At 49.8% G+C, this 21,034-nt stretch overlaps 1 protein-coding gene across 1 annotated transcript in view; it reads right to left on the bottom strand.

Moving 5' to 3' along the window:
- Positions 1 to 1,917: 1,917 nt before the first annotated feature.
- LOC140403821 (GATOR2 complex protein WDR24-like) overlaps positions 1,918 to 21,034 on the bottom strand; it is a 42,637-nt gene continuing 23,520 nt past the window's right edge. Inside the window, exons 6-9 of the mRNA XM_072491984.1 lie at positions 13,781 to 13,885; positions 12,401 to 12,738; positions 5,777 to 5,961; positions 1,918 to 3,565 (exon numbers count right to left, since the gene is read on the bottom strand). Coding sequence (XP_072348085.1) covers positions 3,397 to 3,565; positions 5,777 to 5,961; positions 12,401 to 12,738; positions 13,781 to 13,885 — 797 coding nt within the window. The 3' untranslated portion in view covers positions 1,918 to 3,396. The remainder of the gene's footprint in view (positions 3,566 to 5,776; positions 5,962 to 12,400; positions 12,739 to 13,780; positions 13,886 to 21,034) is intronic.

Genomic DNA, 21,034 nt, shown 5'->3' with positions numbered 1-21,034 from the left:
ATATGTCCCACTTCCGAGCTTCTTGCCCAGAAGTCAGGCTGTCGCTTCAGTGAAGGACTGAGGGAGTACAGCCTCTCAAATGAAACATTAAACTGGAAGTTGGGTGGTTGCTAAAGGTACTACGGTGTTATTTTAAAGAGCTGATGAGTTTGCCCCAATATCCATAAGACCATAAGACATAGGAGCGGAAGTAAGGCCATTCGGCCCATCGAGTCCACTCCACCATTCAATCATGGCTGATTTCAACTCCATTTACCCGCTCTCGCTCCATAGCCCTTAATTCCTCGAGAAATCAAGAATTTATCAACTTCTGTCTTAAAGACACTCAACGTCCTGGCCTCCACTGCCCTCTGTGGCAATGAATTCCACACTCTCTGGCTGAAGAAATTTCTCCTCATCTCTGTTCTAAAGTGACACCCTTTTATTCTAAGGCTGTGCCCCCTGGGTCCTAGTCTCCCCTGCTAATGGAACAAACTTCCCTACGTCCACCCTATCCAAGTCATTATCTTGTAAGTTTCTATTAGATCTTCCCTCAACCTCCTAAACTCCAATGAATATAATCCCAGGATCCTCAGATGTTCATCGTATGTTAGGCCTACCATTCCTGGGATCATCCGTGTGAATCTCCGCTGGACCCGCTCCAGTGCCAGTATGTCCTTCCTGAGGTGTGGTGCCCAAAATTGCTCACAGTATTCTAAATGGGGCCTAACTAATGCTTTATAAAGCTTCAGAAGTACATCCCTGCTTTAATATTCCAAGCCTCTTGAGATAAGTGACAACATTGCATTTGCTTTCTTAATTACGGACTCAACCTGCAAGTTTACCTTTAGAGAATCCTGGACTAGGACTCCCAAGTCCCTTTGCACTTCAGCATTATGAATTTTGTCACCGTTTAGAAAATAGTCCATGCCTCTATTCTTTTTTCCAAAGTGCAAGACCTCGCACTTGCCCACGTTGAATTTCATCAGCCATTTCTTGGACCACTCTCCTAAACTGTCTAAATCTTTCTGCAGCCTCCCCACCTCCTCCATACTACCTGCCCCTCCACCTATCTTTGTATCATCGGCAAACTTAGCCAGAATGCCCTCAGTCCCGTCATCTAGATCGTTAATATATAAAGAGAACAGCTGTGGCCCCAACACTGAACCCTGCGGGACACCACTCGTCACCGGTTGCCATTCCGAAAAAGAACCTTTCATCCCAACTCTCTGCCTTCTGCCTGACAGCCAATCGTCAATCCATGTTAGTACCTTGCCTCGAATACCATGGGCCCTTATTTTACTCAGCAGTCTCCCGTGAGGCACCTTATCAAAGGCCTTTTGGAAGTCAAGATAGATAACATCCATTGGCTCTCCTTGGTCTAACCTATTTGTTATCTCTTCAAAGAACTCTAACAGGTTTGTCAGGCACGACCTCCCCTTACTAAATCCATGCTGACTTGTCCTAATCTCAAAGCTTGACACCATCCAGGACCCGCTTGATTACTCCGCCTCCCGCAAACATTCACTCCCTCCACCACCGATGCACAGTGGCAGCCGTGTGTAAAGTAAAGTTACCATAGTCCCAGTTTGGCCGTTTGAGGGGGGAGAGCTGATTGGTGGTGATTTAACCTGAGGGTCACCACACTTCAGGCGAGGGGTAAGGTTGAGAAGGCGGGGCCTCCATGAATAACCTCAGCCGGACCGGGGATTGAACCCATGCTGCTGGCCCCTCCCTGCATCAGCTGTGTAGCCAACTGAGCTAAACCGAAAGACGTCTGTTGGGTGAATTGGACATTCTGAATTCTCCCTCAGTGTACCCGAACAGGCACCGGACTAGGGGATTTTCACAGTAACGTCATTGCAGTGTGAATGTAAGCCTACTTGTGACACTAAAACATTATTGTAACCTAGAAGGATAAGGACAGTCACACCATCATTTGGGACTGTATCAATGTTAATTCATTGTCACTGAGTTTAAAAACCTCTTTCTCTCCCTCTCCCTGCACCCCCAAACAGCACAATGGGTTCACCCTGCCCCACATGGATTGCAGCAGTTCAAGAAAGTGGCTCACCGCTCACTCGAGGGCAATTGGAGATGGGCAATAAATGCTGGCCTTGTCAGCTAGACTTGCATCCCAAGAACACACGGCCTGCGTGCAGAAGCTGTTGCATGTTTGGAATTCGCAGCAGCTGTTCCTATTGTCCTGAGTGGGATTTCAGGTTAGTCCTGGAACACTCGCCGACAGCACGATTGCTGGGATGTTCCCAGGGGACAGAACCTTCCCGGTAACCAGTGCCTTCCTCCGGTTTCTTGATATCCCAGGGAGAGTGGCTGGAGAATGGCATCAGTGATGCTGGGAAACTGAGGTGGGAATTGCGATGGATCATCCAAGAACATTTCTACCTTTGTTGTCCAGAAACCAAAAGGGGGCTGTATAATTAGAAATCATTTTCCTTTCTAAGTTGTTGATTCCAGCTATCAGGTCATGGCCGTCCCCTTCACTTGAGCAGGAGCAAAATGTCCTAAGACGGCTTTAGTTTTCCTTTACTCCCTAACCTAGAACTGTACCAAGGGTGGCATGGTGGCGCAGTGGTTAGCACTGCGGCCTCCCAGCACCAGGGACCCGGGTTCGATTCCACACTGCGGAGTCTGCACATCCTCCCCGTGTGTGCGTGGGCTTCCTCCGGGTGCTCCGGTTTCCTCCCACAGTCCAAAGAAGTGCAGGTTAGGTGGATTGGCCATGATAAATTGTCCCTTAGTGTCCAACGATGTGCAGGTTGATTGGGGGGGTGGGGGGGGGGGGTCGTTGGGCCTAGGTAGGTTTCTCTTTCAGGGGGTCAGTGCAGACTCGATGGACCACATGGCCTCCTTCTGCACTGTAGGGATTCTATGATTCCTCCCAGGCTGAAGTGCCCGTAGTTGAGAATTCGTCTGCCAATGTGCCTGTCCCAGTCAAGGGAGTCCCGACTCGCCTAGGTTCTCCTGGAGAGAACAACAAAAAGAATGATTTAACAATGCTACAATCCTACTCAAAGCAACAGTGTCAGGTTGAGACAATCCTTGGATTGGGAGGTTGGGGACACATGGGGAAGGTGATTGGTACTTCTCTCCCCATAACCATTGAACAGCATAGTTCTTCCTGTGAAGCCTGTGCTGTGTATACAATATAGCACCTAGTGTCTGAAATCTGCCCACGCTGCGCGTGTCCAGTGTCTGCTGGCAGGTGTTTGTCCCAGAAAATGTCTCATTGCCCCCAAATCCCCACCCCAGATAAACTGCAGCCTCTTTCCATTCCAAAGGGCATCTTGCTTGGGGACCGTGAGGGCCACGTGTAACTGAGGTTCCTCCACTCTATGTCCAGTCTTCCCGGCCCGCCGTAGATTGTCACGAGGCACTCTGGGGCCCGCCAGTGGGTTATGTGTATTCACAGAGATGTCCACATCCTGTTGGGCAGTGTGTGTGGAACTGAAACCAGTCCATGACGTGCTGGAGGTGCCCTCCGTGAGTACAGCCCTGGCACCAAACGAACAGACCCTTCACCGCGTGGTGGCAAATGGCGCATGTGCTGGCACCACGGCGACACCTAGCAACAATAGAGCACAAATCTTAAACAATACATCCTTGAATTTCAGGACATCACCAATGGTACAGAGTCAGCGCTTGCTTCAGCCGAATATCATTTTGAGATTTTGACCAGAGTAGATGGGGAGACACCGGCACGGTGGTTAGCACTACTGCCTCACAGCACCAGGGACCCGGGTTCGATTCCGGCTTGGGTCACTGTCTGTGCGGAGTCTGCACGTCCTCCCCGTGTGTGCGTGGGTTTCCTCCGGGTGCTCCGGTTTCCTCCCACAGTCCAAAGATGTGCGGGTTAGGTGGGGTCTTTCGGAGGGACAATGCAGAGACGATGGGCCGAATGGCCTCCTGCACTGCACTGATTTTGTTTTTATGAATTTAGAGTACCCAATTCTTTTTTTCCAATTAAGGGCCAATTTAGCGTGGCCAATCCACCTAGCCTGCACATCGTTTTGGTTTGTGGGGGCGAGACCCGCGCAGACACGGGGAGAATGTGCACTGTAGGATTCTATGTCACTTTTTCTGATGGCAGATTGGGTAACCAGAGAACAGAAATTTAAAGTGAGTGGCAAAGGAACAGAAAATAGGTGCAGGAGGAGGCCGTTCAGCCCGTCGAGAACATTGCACCATTCATTATGATCATGGCTGACCTTCCAACTCAATAGCTTGTTCCAGCCTCCCCTCCCCCGTATCCTTTGATTCCTTTCACCCGAAGAGCTATATCTAACTAATGTTCTAATGTTTTGGACTCAACTACTTTCCAGTGGTAACAAATTTCTCAGACCAACCGGTCTCTGGGTCAAGAAAGGTCTCCCTGCCCCCATCCTAAATGGTCGACCCCGTACCCTCAGACTGTGACCCCTGGTTCTGGACACACCCACCATCGGGAACATCCTTCCTGCATCTACCCTGTCTAGTCCTGTCAGCATTTTATAGGTTTCTATGAACTCCAGTGAATACAATCCTAACCGACTCAATCTCTCCTCATACACTAGTCCCGCCATCCCAGGAATCAGCCAGGTAAACCTTCGCTGCACTCCCTCCATAGCAAGAACATCCTCCCTCAGGAACGGACACCAAAACTGCCCACAATACTCCAGGTGTGGCCTCACCAAGGCCCTGTGTAATTGCAGCAAGACATCCCTTCTCCTGTACCCGAATCCTCTCTCTATGAAGGACGACATTCCATTTGCTGTACCTGCATGCTTACCTTCAGTGACTGGTGTACAAGGACACCCAGGTCTCTTCACACATATCCCTCTCTCAATTTATAGCCGTTCAGATAATAATTTGCCTTCCCGCTTTTGCTACCAATAACCTCCCATTTATCCACATTATACGGCATTTGCCAAGCATTTTCCCACTCATTCAGTTTACTGAAATCCCACTGAAACATCTCTGCATCCTCCTCGCAGCTCACCCTCCCACCCAGCATGGTGTCATCTGCAAATTTACAGGTACTATACTTAGTTCCCTCATCTAAATCATTAATATACATTGTGAACAGTTGGGGTCCCAGCATTAATCCCTGCGGTACCCCACTAGTCACTGCCTGCCATGTGGAAAAAGACCCATTTATTCCTGCTCTTTGTTTCCAATCTGCCAACCAGTTTTCTATCCATCTCAATACATTACCCTCAATCCCATGCGCTTTAATTTTACACGCTAATCTTTTATTTTTTCAAATAAATTTAGAGTACCCAATAAATTTTTTCCAATTAAGCGCCAGTCCACCTACCCTGCACATCTTTGGATTGTGGGGGCGAAACCCACACAAACTCCATCCAGAGCCGGGATCGAACCTGGGACCTCGGCGCCGTGAGGCAGCAGTGCTAACCCACTGCGCCACCGTGCTGCCTCACGCTAATCTTTAATGCGGGACTTTGTCAAAAGCCTTCTGAAAATCTAAATAGGCCACACCCACTGCCCCCGCCCCCCCCCCCTTGTCAACTTTACTAGTTACATCCTCGAAGAATTCCAGTAGATTTGTCAAACATAATTTCCCCTTCATAAATCCATGCTGGCTCTGTCCGACCCTGCCACTGTTTTCGAAGTGCGCTGCTGTAAAATCTTTGATAATGGATTCTCCACATTTGGGTTATCTCACTCGGGGTGACCCAAATACCCATTCGAGTCTGTATACCACCACCCCCACCCCATGCCAGCTCCACAATACAGCCAGCAATCTCGCACGATATTGGCTGTCTATTTCACTTGCCTCTCGCACATCCAGCCGCCGGTGTTGATTGGCCGCTCACAGTTGTTACAGTTGACATGCAGGGTCGTCGATGCCTGGTTCAGACAGTTGATGGACCGACACGTGCTCAGTTTGATAACCTGATTGGCCACGTTCCACAGCTGGAAACGCTGGAGGAGGTCAATGTAGGATGTGTACCAGTGTTCCTGCAGGGTTTAAAGACAACTGGAGTAATAATTCACACTGGCGAAAATACCTTCCAACAAACAAACTGGAAACGGCCGATGGTCCTGAGAATCCAGAGACAGGAGGAGGCTATGCAGTCCCTCAAACTATTTCCATCATTCAATTATAGGACCAGGAGGAGGCCATTCGGCCCTTCGAGCCCGCTCCGCCATCGCTGACCTGGTTGTGGTTTCAATTCCCATTTCCTGTGCGTCTCCCATAATCCTTCACTCCCTTTGTCGATCAAAAATACATCTAACTCGGCCTTGATATATTCAAGGACCCACAGCGTCCACTGCGGTCCGGGGAAGATAATTCCGAACACTGACGCTCCTCTGAGAGAACATAGAACATCGAACCGTACAGCACAGAACAGGCCCTTCGGCCCTCGGTGTTGTGCCGAGCATTGTCCGAAACCAAGATCAAGTTATCCCACTCCCTGTCATTCTGGTGTGCTCCATGTGCCGATCCAATAACCGCTTGAAAGTTCCGAAAGTGTCCGACTCCACCATCACAGCAGGCAGTCCATTCCACACCCTAACCATAGATTATCATAGAATTTACATTGCAGAAGGAGGCCATTCGGCCCATCGAGTCTGCACCGGCTCTTGGAAAGAGCACCCAACCCAAGGTCAACACCCCCACCCTATCCCCATAACCCAGTAACCCCACCCAACACTAAGGGCAATTTTGGACACTAAGAGCAATTTATCATGGCCAATCCACCTAACCTGCACATCTTTGGACTGTGGGAGGAAACCGGAGCACCCGGAGGAAACCCACGCAGACACGGGGAGGATGTGCAGACTCCGCACAGACAGTGACCCAAGCCGGAATCGAACCTGGGACCCTGGAGCTGTGAAGCAATTGTGCTATCCACAAGGCTACCGTGCTGCCCTACCACTCTCTGAGTAAAGAACCTACCTCGGACATCCCTCCTATATCTCCCACCCTGAATCTTATAGTTATGCCCCCTTGTAACAGCTACATCCACCCGAGGAAATAGTCTTTGAACGTCCACTCTATCTATCCCCCTCATCATCTATAAACTGAACATGGGATACTGGGTAACTTTGATAAGGTGGATTCAATATTGGCTGAGCTGTAGGAGACAGAGGGTGATGACTGACGGCTGCCTCAGTGACTGGAGGCCAGTGTCCAGTGGGGTACCACGGATCTGTGCTGGGTCCCCTATTGTTTGTCATTTATAGATGACTGTGGGGAGTGGGATCAGTCAGTTTGTGGATGACACAAATATTGGCCGCTGGTTAACAGTGAGGTTGAGTGTCTTGGGTTATAGGAAAATATAGACAGGGTGGTCCAACGCGCAGAAAAGTGGCAGATGGCATTTAACTCTGAAGAGTGTGAGGTGATGCACTTTGGAAGGAGTAATGTGACAAGAAAGTATTCAATGAACGGCCTGACACTGGGATGTTCCGAGGAACAAAGAGACCTTGGTGTGTTTGTCCACAGATCTCTGAAGGTCGAAGGGAAGGTTAATCAGGCGGTGAAAAAGGCATTTGGGACACTTGCCTTTATCAATCGGGGCACAGATTACAAACACAGGGAGGTCATGTTGGAGTTGTACAGAACTTTGGTGAGGCCACAGCTGGAGCACTGTGAGCAGTTCTGGTCACCACATTATAGGAAGGATGTGATTTACTGGAGGGGGTGCGGAGGAGATTCACCAGGATGGTGCCTGGGATGGGACATTGAAGTTATGAAGAGAGGTTGGACAGACTTGGGTTGTTTTCGCTGGAGCAGAGAAGACTGAGGGGCGACCTGATCGAGGTGGACAGGATTATGAGGGGCATGGACAGGGTGGATGGGGAGCAGCTGTCCCCCTTTATTTATGTGTTGGCCACAAACAGGTTCCGGAACAGTCGAGTGAATGGCTCCCATGTTTTGTGGAAGCCTCTTCCGGCCCACGAATTTGATTTTCTCCATTTGGAGAGATTCCGAGAGGTCGGCCAGCCAGTCCGCAGCTTTGGGTGCTGCTGACCGGCAGCCGAACAGGATTCCCAGGGAGGCAAAGGCAAGGGAGTCCGCCCTCCTCCCCAGGACGAGATCTGGTTGGTCTGATCCCCCGAAGACCGCCCCTCTCGGGCATGGCTCCACCCTCATCCCCACCACCTTAGACATTGCCTCGAAGAAGGCTGTCCAGTACCCGGCAAGTCTGGGGCAAGACCAGAACATGTGGGTGTGGTTGGCCGGGCCTCCTTGGCTCCTTTCACATCTATTCTCCACCTCCAGGAAGAACCTGCTCATTCGGGTTCTGGTCTAGTGTACCACTTTTAGCTGCGTTAGATTGAGCCTCGCGCATGTGGAGGTGGAGTTGATCCTATGCAGTGCTTCGCTCCAGAGTCCTCATCATATTTCGAACCCCAAGTCTTCCTCCCATTTCCTCCTTGTTGAGTCCAGTTCGGTATCGGCCCTCTCTGGCAGTCATTCGTACATGTCACTACAGTTCCCTCTGCCCAGGATGTCTACGTCCAGTAGCTCTTCTAATAGTGTCTGTCGTGGTGGTCGCGGGAATGTCCTTGTCTCCTTCCATAGGAAATTTTTACGCTGCAGGTATCTGAGTTTGTTTCCTTTAGTGAGTTGGAATCTCTGCGTCAGTTCCTCCAGTGTTGTGACCCTAGCTTTTTCCAAGAGTGGGGGTGTCAATTACAAGGGGTCACGATTTCAAGGTGAGGGGGGAAAGTTTAAGGGAGATGTGCGTGGAAAGTTTTTTACGCAGAGGGTGGTGGGTGCCTGGAACACTTTGCCAGCGGAGGTGGTAGAGGCGGGCACCATAGCATCATTTAAGATGCATCTAGACAGATATATGAATGGGCGGGGAACAGAGGGAAGTAGATCCTTGGAAAATAGGCGACAGGTTTAGATAAAGGATCTGGATCGGCGCAGGCTGGGAGGGCTGAAGGGCCTGTTCCTGTGCTGTAATTTTCTTTGTTCTTTGTTCTACCGTCCTTGACTCAATATCCCCCCCGTCCTGTCTCCACCTTTTGAAGGTGGCACGGTGAGTGCTGGTGTGAACCTGTGGTAATTGCTGATGGGGGCTTTGTCGGACATTTCGGTCAGTCCGAATTGCTGCCGTAGTTGGTTCCACGTCTGGAAGGTGGCTATCACCACTGGGCTGCTGGAGTGTTTCTTGGGCGGAGATGGGAGGGCCGGAGAGAGGTCCCCTTGCAGGAGGCCTCCTCCGCACGCACCCACTCGGATTCTGGCTGCTTTATCCATCCCATCACTCTTTCCGCCGTCGCTGCCCAGTGGTAGTATTGTAGGTTTGGGAGGGCTAGCCCTCCCCTGGATTTTGTTTTCTGTAGGACCTTCTTTGTGATTCTAGCATGCTTTCCCTCCCATACAAACACCATGTTTAATTTGTCCAGTGAGTTGAAAAAGGCCTTGTGGGTTAGATCAGGATGGATCTTAGTGGGAAGAGGTATCTGGGCAGTACGTTCATTTTGATCGTCTGTACTCTCCCTGACAGGGAGAGTGGGAGTGTGTTCCACCTCTGCAGGTCCTTTTTGACTTCCTCTGTCAGACTGGTCAGGTTCCATTTGTGGATCCCCATCCAGTCATGAGCGATCTGTGTTCCGCTTCGTTGAAGGGTCAGTTACGAGGGGACGTACGTTCAAGTTGAGGGGGGGGGGAGGTTTAGGGGGGATTTGAGGTAAAACCTTTTTGCCCAGAGGGTGGTGAGGGTCTGGAACGCGCTGCCTGGGAGGGTGGTGAGGGTCTGGAACGCGCTGCCTGGGAGGGTGGTGAGGGTCTGGAATGCGCTGCCTGGGAGGGTGGTGAGGGTCTGGAATGCGCTGCCTGGGAGGGGGGTGAGGGTCTGGAACGCGCTGCCTGGGAGGGTGGTGAGGGTCTGGAACGCGCTGCCTGGGAGGGTGGTGAGGGTCTGGAACGCGCTGCCTGGGAGGGGGGGGGGGGTCGCCTCACATCCTTTAAAAATTACCCGGATGGGCTCTCGGCACGTCCCAACATTCCAGGCTGTGGGCCAAGTGATGGCCAATGGGATTAGGTCGGCAGGTCAGGTGTTTTTCATGCTTCAGTGCAGACTCGATGGGCCGAAGGGCCTCTTCTGCGCTGTGTTATTCTGTGATGTCCACCTTAAATAGGAAACTCCTTTATCTTTAGATTCCCCTCTGATAGGAAACATCCTCTCAGTATCTACTCTGTCAAGCCACCTCAGAATCTCAGATGTTTCAATAATATGCACTCAAACCTGCCCATTATTTCACCATTAATCTGCCACTAAATCGTCAATAATGCTCAGAGAAAACCACCAGGTGAGCGATGGATGGAGGAATGTCCCCCTGGGTGTGCTAGTGCATGAGTTGCAAAAAGTTGGTTTACAGGTGCAGCAGGCAAATGGAGTTTTGTCCTTCATTGCTAGAGGGATGGAGTTTAAGACTAGGGAGGTTCTGCTGAAATTGTATAAGGTGTTAGTGAGGCCACACCTGGATTATTGTGTTCAGGTTTGGTCTCCTTACTTGAGAAAGGACGTACTGGCACTGGAGGGTGTGCAGAGGAGATTCACTAGGTTAATCCCTGAGCTGAATGGGTTGGATTACGAGGAGAGGTTGAGTAGACTGGGACTGTACTCGTTGGAATTGAGAAGGATGAGGGGGGATCTTATAGAAACATACAAAATTATGAAGGGAATAGATAGGATAGATGCGGGCAGGTTGTTTCCACTGGCGGGTGAAAGCAGAACTAGGGGGCATAGCCTCAAAATAAGGGGAAGTAGATTTAGGACTGAGTTTAGGAGGAACTTCTTCACCCAAAGGGTTGTGAATCTATGGAATTCCTTGTCCAGTGAAGCAGTAGAGGCTCCTTCATTAAATGTTTTTAAGATAAAGATAGATAGTTTTTTGAAGAATAAAGGGATTAAGGGTTATGGTGTTCGGGCCGGAAAGTGGAGCTGAGTCCACAAAAGATCAGCCATGATCTCATTGAATGGCGGAGCAGGCTCGAGGGGCCAGATGGCCGACTCCTGCTCCTAGTTCTTATGTAAAATGATGCAAGGTCCAAAAACATTTGCATAGAGCTGAGCCACGTCAAGACAAGGCAGGTTCATGGCTGCCCTCTGCCCTCAGGGCTCTACAGTTTTCACTACCTTTCCCAGAACCGGGCAAGAGGAAATCCAGGCAGATTCCCACATCCGATCGTGCCAACTAGAGATTTGAGCCTGTGGATGTAGGATTGGGCTCGCACCCACACGGGGTGGAAGTATGTCAGTGCTCATTAACCACAGACCCAGATGAAAAATAAGGACATGATAAAGTAAGTTGTGTCCTAGCCTCCATAAACTCAACCCCTGCTCAATGACTCAAAGTTCCATTTCTTTGTGTCCTCCCCCCCCCCCCCCCCCCCCCTCCTCTGACTGGCTGGCATTGCCTCGCATTCTGCCAGCTTCTTCACTTTAAACACCTTGGGCTGGATTCTCTGTTTTTGGGACCATGTCCCCACGCCGTCAGGAAAACTGGCGAGAAAGGGCCACGTATTCCTCGCCCTGCAGGGGGCGAGCAGGGACCCGTCGGGAAGGGCCACGTATTCCTCGCCCTGCAGGGGGCGAGCAGGGACCCGTCGGGAAGGGCCACGTATTCCTCGCCCTGCAGGGGGCGAGCAGGGACCCGTCGGGAAGGGCCACGTATTCCTCGCCCTGCAGGGGGCGAGCAGGGACCCGTCGGGAAGCTCGCAGCCTTTGCTGCAGATCCGGGCCCCCGCACTTCCGGGTCAGAGGTCGCGCACGGCGATGGCCTCCAGCGGCCGCGCCGTGCTCCAGGGCGGACTCGGACCACGGAGGCGGACCTTAAACATATTCCCCCCCCCCCCCACATCGGCCACGCGCCCGACACGGACCGGCAGCCCAAATATTGCCCGGTCCCCCTACCCTCCGATCGGCCCGTCCCCGACCAGGGCGACCGCAGACCGAGTCCGCAGCAGCCACGCCGGTAACCTGACCGGCAGGACCATGTCAGATCCACGCCGTCGGGACTTCGGCCGGTCGGGGCGGACAATGACGGGGCGGGCCTCCAGCGATGGCCGCTTTTCCCCATATCCTGTGAACCCTGTCGTCCCAAGTCCTATATCTAAACGCTTCTTGAAAACATGCAAAGTTTTGGCCTCAACGTGGTAACAAATTCCACAGGCCGACCACTCTGTGGGAGAAGAAATGTCTCCTCATCTCAGTCCTCAATGGTCTCCCCCTTGGACTGTGATCCTCCTCAAACCTAACTCTGGTTTTAGTTACCCGCCCTCATATCTTCTTCGGCGTGGTGTCATATTCTTTGCTTTTGTATAGCCCCCCGGATGTATTTTCCCACATTTTAACGGCAAGTTGTTGTTGGAAGGGTCCACACTCAATGGAGGGGAAAGTTGGGGAAATTCAAGCTGGTTTCAGGGCCGTACCTGAGTCTGTTCATCGATTTCCTTCTTAATCCTGTCTCCGAGCACAATCAGGACTGATATGGCCATCTGCACGTCGCCCTGCTCAGCGTAGAAGCACATCATGTCTCTGACGATTGGATTGAAGTAATCGGTGGAAAAGCCGTGCTCAAACGGCGGCTGTGAGACCGAGACGAGAGAAATGCCCTCGGTCGGAGTCAGCGAGACGGAATCTGCCTCGTTGCTGCTGATGTGAGGAGAATCCGTCTTGTCCTGGAAATGGTCGAGGGTGGTCGGGTGATCCAGGATTTCATGTCGCAGTGGGAAGCCCTCCTGTGGAAGGATGAACTCGTGGTCCTCCCCTGGGGGAAGCAAAGCCAACAACCTCAGTCAATCCTGTAGGGAATTCTCTTCAGCAGAGAAACCTGGGTCTCAGTTAAACCCAGCCAGACCAGCGACTGGGCTGCAATGGGCATATCCTGCAGAGCGGCAGAATAGCAACGGTTCTGGCCTGAATGTTATTGGCTGATCCATGTCTAGTATCCACCCCCAAGCTGTCAAAAAGCCAATTAAGTCACCCTTGTCCCAGATAACCAAAGGCTACTTTCCCCTTTGAGGGGGGGGGTGAGCTGATTGGTGGTTGTTTAACCTGAGGGTCACCACACCTCAGACGAGGGCCGGGGTAGAGAAGACGGGAGCTTCATGTAGTAAAGCTCCTGACAGTACACACCAGTGGGGCGGCCCGTTGGCACAATGCTTAGCACAGCTGGGTTCAATTCTGGCCTCAGGTGCCTGTCTGTGTGGAGTCTGCACGTTCTCCCCGTGTCTGCGTGGGTTTCCTCCGGGTGCTCCGGTTTCCTCCCACAGTCCAAAGACGTGCAGGTTAGGTGGATTGGCCATGGTAAATTGCCCATAGTGTCCAATAAAGGTTGGGTGGGGTTACGGAGATAGGGCGGGGGAGCGGGCCTAGATAGAGTGCTCTTTCAAAGGGTTGGTGCAGACTTGATGGGGTGAATGATCTTGTGCACTGTAGGGGTTCTATTCGATGATTCTATAATCTTAAAGAGCTCTCCCAGGTCACCTGTCTGCACCTTCTCCCCGTGTCTGTGTGGGTTTCCTCCGGGTGCTCCGGTTTCCTCCCACAAGTCCCGAAAGACGTGCTGTTAGGTGAATTGGACATTCTGAATTCTCCCTCTGTGTACCCGAACAGGCGCCGGAATGTGGCGACTAGGGGCTTTTCACAGTAACTTCATTGTAATGCAAGCCTACTTGTGACAATAATAAAGAGTATTATTATTATTATTAAGACCACTTTTTCCAAGGACATGATCTTCAAGCTCTCCTGACAGTTCAGCGGGTTGATGCTGGGCCAATGGACTATCTCCAGGTGACTCCCGTACTCACCTGGAACATTTTCATGGTCGATGATGAAGAAATCGTCTTCATCACCTTCACCGTCACAGAACAGATAGTCGGCGGGAGCATCGCTACCTTCAGTCTCCTCATTCTCTGTAAGGATGGGAAATGCTGGTTCACTAGGTTTACAAATCCTTTCCAGAATGTTACAAGTGTTCAACAACTTGGAGAGGGTAGCTCCAATAAACCATCCTTGTTGGTGGCTCAATGCCACCCTGGTCAAAACAACCTTCCTAATCAGTCTCCCTCCACCACCGGCGCACAGTGGCAGCCGTGTGTACTGTCTACAAGCTGCACTGCAGCAACTCACCAGGGTTGTTAAGAAGGCGTACGGTGTGTTAGCTTTTATTGGTAGAGGGATTGAGTTTCGGAGCCATGAGGTCATGTTGCAGCTGTACAAAACTCTGGTGCGGCTGCATTTGGAGTATTGCGTGCAATTCTGGTCGCCGCATTATAGGAAGGGTGTGGAAGCATTGGAAAGGGTGCAGAGGAGATTTACCAGAATGGTGCCTGGTATGGAGGGAAGATCTTATGAGGAAAGGCTGAGGGACTTGAGGCTGTTTTCGTTAGAGAGAAGAAGGTTAAGAGGTGACTTAATTGAGGCATACAAGATGATCAGAGGATTGGATAGGGATCCATCTGCACTGTAGGGATTCCATGTAGACCAGACCAGGTAAGGACGGCAGATTTCCTTCCCAAAGAGACATTTGTGAACCAGGTGGGTTTTGATGACAATCGACAATGGTTTGATGGTCAACTTTAGACTTTTCCTACTTCTGGATTCCAATTTAACCACGTGCTGTGGGTGGATGTGAACCTGGGTCCCCAGAGCAATTCCCTGGGTCTCTGCATTACAGGTTCAGTGACAATATCACTGTGCCGCCATCTCCCTGCATTGGAGGGAAGACAGGGTGGATGCTGAGGCTGTTTCCACTGGCCAGAGAGTCTAGAGACAGGGGACACAGACTCTCTCGGAGGTGATGTTTACAGTCAGTGGGATTGTGAATCTTTGGAATTCTGCCCCCCAGGAGACTGTGGGCACTCAGTCACCGAGTGTACTCAAGGCTGACGTTGATCAATCTTTGAGCATTAAGGGAAGTTAGGGATCGGATGGGGCAGTGGGTTTGAGCTCGTAGCTCAGTTTTGATTTCACTGAATGGCAATGCAGGTTCTTGTGGCCTCCTCCGATTCCCATTTCTCATGATCTCATGTTACAAATCCTGGGGTGTAGGTGGATTGGCCACACTAAAATTGCCCCTTAATTGGAAAAAATAATTGGGTATTCTAAAAAAATATTTTAAGATGTGGTGATGCCGGCGTTGGACTGGGGTGGGCACAGTAAGAAGTCTTACAACACCAGGTTAAAGTCCAACAGGTTTGTTTAGATGTCACTAGCTTTCGGAGCACTGCTCCTTCTCAAATCCTGGTAGAAAATACATAATGCTGGGAAAACTCAGCAGGTCGGACAGCATCTATGGAGAGAGAAACAGAGTTAACGTTTCGAGTCCATGTGACTCTTCCTCAGAACTCCAAAGCGTGGTCTGCTCCTCTTGCTCCACGTGGCAGGCTGGGGACAGTTCCAGTCCCCAGGGTCAGCATGTGTGCAGGAAGTGTCTGGAGACACTGTGGAGCATCCGCGAGTCGGAGAGCATCGTGGATAGCACGTATAGAGAGGTGGTCACACCGCAGGCTCAGACTCCACAGGCAGGAAGGGAATGGGTGACCACCAGACAGAGTAAGAGAGGGAGGCAGGTAGTGCAGGAATCTCCTGTGGCCATTCCCCTGCAGAACAGATATACTGCTTTGGATACTGTTGAGGGGAATGGCCTCTCAGGGGAAAGCAGCAACAGCCAAACTCGTGGCACCACGGTTGGTCCTGCTGCAGAAGGGAGGAATAATAAGTGTGACAGTGCAATAGTTATAGGGGATTCAATTGTAAGGGGAATAGACAGGTGTTTCTGTGGCTGCAAACGAGACTCCAGGATGGTATGTTGCCTCCCTGGTGCTAGGGTCAAGGATGTCTCGGAGCGGGTACAGGACATTCTGGAGGGGGAGGGTGAACAGCCACTAGTCGTGGTTCACATCGGTACAAATAACATCGGTAAAAAATGGGATGGGGTCCTAAAAGCAGAATACAGGGAGCTAGGAAAGAAGTTAAGAAATCGGACCTCGAAGGTAGTGATCTCAGGATTACTACCGGTGCCACGAGCTAGTCAGAGTAGAAATGACAGGATATATAGGATGAATACGTGGCTGAAGGGATGGTGTCAGGGGGCAGGTTTCAAATTCCTGGGGCATTGGAACCGGTTCTGGGGGAGATGGGACCTGTACAAACTGGGCGGGTTACACCTGGGCAGGACTGGAACTGATATCCTAGTTTAAACTAATGTGGCAGGGGGATGGGAACCGATGCAGAAAGTCGGAAAGTAATAAAACAGGGACAGAAACAAAAGGGGGAAAGTGTAAGGCAGAGAAGCCATAGTCAAAAATCAAAAAGGGCGACAGTACAAGGTACAGTGACTCAGGGGAGCTCAGTGATTAGGCCCAGTAATACTAAAAGGAATAAAACGGGAAGTAAAAACATAAATGGTAAGCGACTTGACAGGTTGTTACATGAAGATATGGGTTCAACGACAAGGAAAATTAGGAGAAAAGCGAAGAGGAAAAATTACTTAGGAGAGATTACTGATCGAGGTGTTAAGATTCAAAACAGAGGTATAAAAGCCAACATAAGTGTACTTTACCTGAATGCTCATTGTATTCGGAATAAGGTAAATGCGTTGATGGCGCAAATCATTGTGAATGACTATGATTTAGTGGCCATTACTGAAACATGGTTAAAGGATGGTCACGACTGGGAGTTAAATATCCAAGGGTATCAAACTATTCGGAAGGACTGAGTGGAAGTTAAGGTGGTGTAGCTCTGTTATTTAAGGATGACATCCGGGCAATAGTAAGGGATGACATCGGTGCTATGGAGGATAAGGTTGAATCGATTTGGGTGGAAATCAGGAATAGGAAGGCTAAAAAGTCACTCATAGGAGTAGCCTATAGGCCACCAAATAGTAACATTATGGTGGGGCAGGCAATAAACAAAGAAATAACTGAAGCATGTAGAAATGGTACAGCAGTTATCATGGGGGATTTTAATCTACATGTCGATTGGTTTAACCAGGTCGGTCAAGGCAGCCTTGAGGAGGAGTTTATAGAATGTATCCGTGATAGTTTCCTAGAACAGTATGTAATGGAACCGACGAGGAAACAAGCGGTCCTAAATCTGGTCCTGTGTAATTAGACAGGATTGATTAATGATCTAATAGTTAGGGATCCTCTCGGAAGGAGCGATCACAATATGGTGGAATTTAAAATACAGATGGAGGGTGAGAAGGTAAGATCAAACACTAGTGTTTTGTGCTTAAACAAAGGAGATTACAATGGGATGAGAGAAGAGCTAGCTAAGGTAGACTGGGAGCAAAGACTTTATGGTGAAACAGTTGCGGTACAGTGGAGAACCTTCCAAGCGATTTTTCACAGTGCTCAGCAAAGGTTTATAGCAACAAAAAGGAAGGACAGTAGAAAGAGGGAAAATCGACCGTGGGTATCTAAGGAAATAAGGGCGAGTATCAAACTGGAGGAAAAAGCCACAAAGTGGCAAAGATTAATGGGAGATCAGAGGACTGGGAAATCTTTAGGGGGCAACAGAAAGCTACTAAAAAAGCTAGAAAGAAGAGTAAGATAGATTATGAGAGTAAACTTGCTCAGAATATAAAAACAGATAGTAAAAGTTTCTACAAATATATAAAACAAAAAAAGAGTGGCTAAGGTAAATATTGGTCCTTTAGAGGATGAGAAGGGAGATTTAATAATGGGAGATGAGGACATGGCTGAGGAACTGAACAGGTTTTTTGGGTCGGTCTTCACAGTGGAAGACACAAATAACATGCCAGTGACTGATGGAAATTAGGCTATGACAGGTGAGGACCTTGAGAGGATTGTTATCACTAAGGAGGTAGTGATGGGCAAGCTAATGGGGCTAAAGGTAGACAAGTCTCCTGCCCCTGATGGAATGCATCCCAGAGTGCTAAAAGAGATGACATGGGAAATTGCAAATGCACTAGTGATAATTTACCAAAATTCATTAGACTCTGGGGTGGTCCCGGCAGATTGGAAATTAGCAAACGTGACACCACTATTTAAAAAAGGAGGTAGGCAGAACGCGGGTAATTATAGGTCAGTTAGTTTAACTTCGGTAGTAGGGAAGATGCTGGATTCTATCACCAAGGAAGAAATAGCGAGGCACCTGAATGGAAATTGTCCCATTGGGCAGACGCAGCATGGGTTCATAAAGGGCAGGTCGTGCCTAACTAATTTAGTGGAATTTTTTGAGTACATTACCAGTGCGGTAGATAATGGGGAGCCAATGGATGTGATATATCTAGATTTCCAGAAAGCTTTTGACAAGGTGCCACACAAAAGGTTGCTGCATAAGATAAAGATGCATGGCATTAAGGGTAAAGTAGTAGCATGGATAGAGGATTGGTTAATTAATAGAAAGCAAAGAGTGGGGATTAATGGGTGTTTCTCTGGTTGGCAGTCAGTAGCTAGTGGTGTCCCTCAGGGATCAGTGTTGGGCCCACAACTGTTCACAATTTACATAGATGATTGGAGTTGGGGACCAAGTGCAATGTGTCCAAGTTTGCAGATGACACTAAGATGAGTGGTATAGCAAAAAGTGCAGAGGATACTGGAAGTCTGCAGAGGGATTTGGATAGGCTAAGTGAATGGGCTAGGGTCTGGCAGATGGAATACAATGTTGACAGATGTGAGGTTATCCATTTTGGTAGGAACAACAGCAAAAGGGATTATTATTTGAATGATAAAATATTAAAACATGCTGCTGCGCAGAGAGACCTGGGTGTGCTAGTGCATGAGTCGCAAAAAGTTGGTTTACAGGTGCAACAGGTGATTACATAGAACATAGAACATTACAGCGCAGTACAGGCCCTTCGGCCCTCGATGTTGCGCCGACCTGTGAAACGACGCTAAAGCCCATCTACACTATTCCCTTATCGTCCATATGTATAGAACATAGAACATTAGAACATTAGAAAGGCATATGGAGTATTGTCCTTCATTGCTAGAGGGATGGAGTTTAAGACTAGGGAGGTTATGCTGCAATTGTATAAGGTGTTAGTGAGGCCACACCTGGAGTATTGTGTTCAGTTTTGGTCTCCTTACTTGAGAAAGGACGTACTGGCGCTGGAGGGTGTGCAGAGGAGATTCACTAGGTTAATCCCAGAGCTGAAGGGGTTGGATTACGAGGAGAGGTTGAGTAGACTGGGACTGTACTCGTTGGAATTTAGAAGGATGCGGGGGGGTCGGGGGGGGGGGGATCTTATAGAAACATATAAAATTATGAAGGGAATAGATAGGATAGATGCGGGCAGGTTGTTTCCACTGGCGGGTGAAAGCAGAACTAGGGGGCATAGCCTCAAAATAAGGGGAAGTAGATTTAGGACTGAGCTTAGGAGGGACTTCTATGTTGTGAATCTGTGGAATTCCTTGCCCAGTGAAGCAGTAGAGGCTCCTTCATTAAATGTTTTTAAGATAAAGATAGATAGTTTTTTGAAGAATAAAGGGATTAAGGGTTATGGTGCTCGGGCCGGAAAGTGGAGCTGTGTCCACAAAGATCAGCCATGATCTCATTGAATGGTGGAGCAGGCTCGAGGGACCAGATGGCCTACTCCTGTTCCTAGTTCTTATCTTCTTATTAACTGAAGAGAGGGAGGAATGTGAAAGGTTTTATATTGTTATTTTTTTTATATTTAGAGTACCCAATTCATTTTTTTAACAATTAAGGGGTACTTTAGCATTGCCAATCCACCTAGCCTGCACATCTTTGGGTTGTGGGGGTGGAACCCACGCAGACACGGGGAGAATGTGCAAACTCCACACGGACAGTGACCCAGAGCCAGGATCGAACTTGGGACCTCGGCGCCGTGAGGCCGCAGTGCTAACCCACTGCGCCACCGTGCTGCCCTGGATATATTGTTGAATGGAGGGGGATATTGCGGAATAGAAGGTCAGAGCTAAGTGGGAGCGATGGAGAGACTGGACAAAGGGAGTGTTAATGGTCGAGTTAAAGACTGGAGTTGATAGTGGGATAAAGGTAAGATAGTAGAATGTGTTAATAGCCGAATCATGTCAGCGTTCTGAGCAAGCAAAGCATTCGAACAAGTTACAGATGGCCCTGTGGGGGACGGGGTTGGGAAAGAAATTAAGATTTTAAAAGATCAAAATGGGGGAGAGTTCATGGTTTGAAGTTGTTGAACTCAATGTGCAGCACTCAGTGGGCAGCACGGTAGCATAGAGGATAGCAGTCGCTTCACAGCGCCAGGGTCCCAGGTTCGATTCCCAGCTGGTCACTGTCTGTGCGGAGTCTGCACGTTCTCCCCGTGTGTGCGTGGGTTTCCTCCGGGTGCTCCGGTTTCCTCCCACAGTCCAAAGATGTGCAGGTTAGGTGGATTGGCCGTGCTAAATTGCCCTTAGTGTCCAAAAAATGTTAAGTGGGGGTTACTGGGTTACGGGGATAGGGTGGACAGGTGGGCTTCAGTAGGGTGCTCTTTGGAAGGGCCGGTGCAGGCTCGATGGGCCGAATGGCCTCCTTCTGCACTGTAAATTCTATGAATTCTATAATTCTTTGTTGAATCCAGACGGCTGTAACCTGCCTAATGCTGCTCCTCCAGTATGCATTGGGCTTCACTGGAACATTGTAGCCGGACATGTGAGCATGAGAGCATGGTGCTGAGTTAAATGACACAAGTGAAATGTTATTTAACCTAAAGGAGTGTCTTGGGGTCTTGGAGAGTGAGGCTGGAGGAGGTAAAGGGGCAGGTGTTACACCTTCTACGATTGCATGGGAAGGTGCTATGGAAAGGGAATGAAGGGTTGGGGGTGATGGACGAGTGGACCAGGATATCACAGAGGGAATGATCCCTGTGGAATGCCAACCGGGGGAGTGAGGGGAAGATGTGTTTCCTGGTGGCACCATGCTGGAGCTGGCGGAAAATGATCCATCTGAACGTGGAGGCTGGTGGAGTGGGAAGTGAGGACAAGAGGAACCATGGCTCTGGGAGGGGAGGAAGGGGTGAGGGCAGAGGTGCGGAAAATTGGTCGAGCCTGGTTGAGTGCCCTGTCAACAGGGGTGGGGGGGCCTTGGTTAAGGGAAAAAGGCAGCCATGC

This window comes from Scyliorhinus torazame, chromosome 29, assembly GCF_047496885.1.
Source record: "Scyliorhinus torazame isolate Kashiwa2021f chromosome 29, sScyTor2.1, whole genome shotgun sequence".
Classification (NCBI taxonomy): Eukaryota; Metazoa; Chordata; class Chondrichthyes; order Carcharhiniformes; family Scyliorhinidae; genus Scyliorhinus; species Scyliorhinus torazame.
The sequence above is the reverse complement of the archived record's forward strand: the minus strand, read 5'-3'. Positions and strand labels throughout refer to the sequence as shown.